The sequence below is a fragment of the Physella acuta genome, unplaced genomic scaffold (assembly GCF_028476545.2).
Source record: "Physella acuta isolate Inbredline_101_S28 unplaced genomic scaffold, ASM2847654v3 ptg001058l, whole genome shotgun sequence".
NCBI classification, from domain to species: domain Eukaryota; kingdom Metazoa; phylum Mollusca; class Gastropoda; family Physidae; genus Physella; species Physella acuta.
The window spans coordinates 1,012,224-1,015,276 of NW_026732575.1; the positions used below are offsets into that span (position 1 = coordinate 1,012,224).

At 40.5% G+C, this 3,053-nt stretch overlaps 1 protein-coding gene across 1 annotated transcript; it reads left to right on the forward strand.

Moving 5' to 3' along the window:
* The first annotated feature begins 541 nt into the window (after positions 1 to 541).
* On the forward strand, positions 542 to 2,474 carry LOC131955233 (uncharacterized). Its single transcript, XM_059319257.1, has one exon. It carries the CDS (start codon positions 577 to 579, stop codon positions 2,323 to 2,325), a length of 1,749 nt encoding a protein of 582 aa, XP_059175240.1. The 5' UTR covers positions 542 to 576; the 3' UTR covers positions 2,326 to 2,474.
* Positions 2,475 to 3,053: the final 579 nt, after the last annotated feature.

Below are 3,053 nucleotides of genomic sequence, written 5' to 3' on the forward strand. Positions count from 1 at the left end.
GTGGTCGAATAATAACGCGTTCGACTGTTAACCGAAAAGTTCCCAGTTCGTAAACAGGGATCCAGCTCGTAGGACGACCCCGAGTCAACCTAGCTTTATGGGTCCCATACTCACTTATGGCAAAATAAATTATCCTCTGGGTATAGTGTTAACAACTACATTCCTCAAGCAGAGGTCACTTAAACACATGAACTCTACCTGACATGCACCCACGGAATATTCTATGACCCGGAATTCCTTTTTAATTTTTGTACGATTGTGCACACAAAACAAGATACTTAAAGTGATATATATATATATATATATATATATATATATATATATATATATATATATATATATATATATATATATATGCGATGTACATTCTATTTTCTTTGAATTTAATTACTATAACTACGTTAATTTATGTATTCTTTGTTAATTCGATATATTAAAATATTGAACTTAAATATAGTTAACTTGTATAACACTTGTATAACACTTGTATAACACTTGTATAACACTTGTATAACATTTGTATAACACTGTTTCAGGTACAGAAAGATCTGTACACCTTTTGGGAAGCAAGTCACAATGTGGCACGCTAAAATCTTGAGCATCGCCTTAGCTGCAGCCTCCTTCATCTTCTCCGTACCGTACGCCATCATCAACGGGCGGCAGACCAAGAAGATAGTACGACCCAACAACGTTACTGTTACTGGGTTTGAGTGTACCGTGGACGACGCGTACCTCGGCACAATCTGGCCTCTGCTCAACGCGGGATTTTTCGTGCTCCTGTTCGTCGTCTGCTGCGTGCCGCTTGTCGTGCTGTACATTCTCATCGGACTCAAAGCTTGGCGGCACAGCGAGGTCTACGGGGTCAAGGCCGGCGCCCAAAGCCAATCCGCCGCCAGCGAATCCAGCACGAGCGGCGACATGATGACGAAATCGTCCAGCGTGTCAAACTCGGTCAAGCAAACAAGGTCAAAGTCGTACATCAGAAAACAAAGCGACGAGAAGGAGAGAAAAAACGAAACAGACGGTAAAATACTGGGGGTTTCTGCTGAAGACAACAACGAGGATAATGTTATCGAGTTCGTCAAAGCGGACGTGAAGGAGAGTTCAGCTGTTAGCGATGATGTGTACGCCGTGAAAATGACAAGAGGACCTCGGGTCCCCAACGTCAACTTATCCATGGTCAGGGAACTCACCGTTAAGCTCAAAGCGGTGCAGAAAGCTACGGAGAACCAGGTCGATGAAAACAACGACGCGGGCTCGAACACAGACAAAACCGGACATGATACTAGTGACGTTGATACCCCAAAAATAAATAACGGAAATTCGGAAGATCATCCAAAACTGAGATCGGAAATCGAAATGCCGAAAACCGCGAAGGAGTATGCAAATTTGATGAAGAAAAGAAAATTAGAGACGATTGATAGCTGTGAAGGTGAAAATTATGATGCAGAAAAGGGACAGGAAACTGGCGAGGGTAAATGTACAAAAAATTCTGGGAGTTTGTCAAGGAGAGTTACCCACAAAACAAAACCCGAGGATAATGAAGGAGCAGATGGGGATAAAAATAACCCGGAAAAATCAAATTCTAATAAAAACGACGAAGAAATCGACGAAGCGCCGAGCGACTTTGCCAAAATGATGCAGTGGGTTGACATTACCTACTGCCTCAACGGCGACAACCCGGATCAAGAGATCCAACCTGATACGGAAGACGGTCCTTCCGGCACGTTGGCCAAAAAATGTTCTTTCACGTCCTCTCGTAAAATCTCTCGAGATAACAGTTTCCTGAAGAAACACCGGAAGCTCAGAGAAGCGCTGACAGACACTCTGACACGGGCGAGGAAAAGCAAAAAAGATAAGGAAGTCGATAGAAAAAGCGGCTCGGGGGTAGACCAAAACGATAAAATTGATGAAAGCTACACAGATACAACCCAAAACGGCAACCACGTCGATGAGAACACGAACGAAGACGATAAAAAAGTTGACGGAAATTTAAAACCCGAAACAACAATACAGCCTAGCGAAGAAAAGCAGATAATTTCCGATAAACACCACAGAAGCAGACGACGAGGGATGAGTCGTACAACGTGTATGCTTCTTCTCATAAGTGTTGTTTACATTTTCGGCTTCTTGCCCTTTTTGGCCCTAGCGTTTTTTAAAACAGCGGCGTCGGAGCATTACAACGCAATGAACAACCTTGAACATACATTTTACAACCTGTTTCTCAGATCGTACTTTTTAAACTGTGCGGCGAACCCCATAATCTACAGCTTGTGTGATTTTAATTTTAGAAAAGAGTGCTTAAAATTAATGAAACTATCGTGATGTTGCTAAACAATTTGGTACCAAAACGGGAAGCAAATATATATATATATATATATATATATATATATATATATATATATATATATCATAACAGTAATGCAGAATTATATATTTTTAACTCCATACCGATGAAACTATTGTATTAAAACTAACGCTTACATTTTCGTTTTATTTTAACTTTAACTATTTTTAAATTCAATAATCTTTTATTGTTTTATAATATTTTGTTCTATTTTGTAACTTCAGTTCTATGATTCATAAATTGTATATATGGTTTATATGCACATTTCATTTAAAATAAAATCACTTAAATTATATGTCAGAACCAAAGCCTGTACATATTTTAATTTCCACTTGTAACTTGGCATACATGTAAAGCTTTGGTTCTTTAAATAGAATAATCTAAGCCAACCCAGGAAATAGTTGCTATAAATAAATCTGCTTCATGTTAACTTGTTGTGTTGATATTCTTTTGTCTTTAGACCAGTGGCGTAGGGAGGTAGGGTGTCACCCGGTGCGGCACTTAATGGTGTCACCTCCCAGAGACGTAGTAAACCTTCCCGGGGACAAACTTTCAAATTTTCGATTTGCACCCCCCCCCTCAAACTTTCTATTTGCACCCCCCCCCCCATCAAGTTCTCTATATATTTTGCTATTTTTTGCCTTGGTGTCACCCCCCTAAATGGTGTCACCCGGTGCGGTCCGCACCCCCCCCTCGCTACGCCTCT

Excerpts from the sequence above, each read along its gene's own strand:
- LOC131955233 (XM_059319257.1), top strand. The coding sequence starts at position 577 with ATGTGGCACGCTAAAATCTTGAGCATCGCCTTAGCTGCAGCCTCCTTC.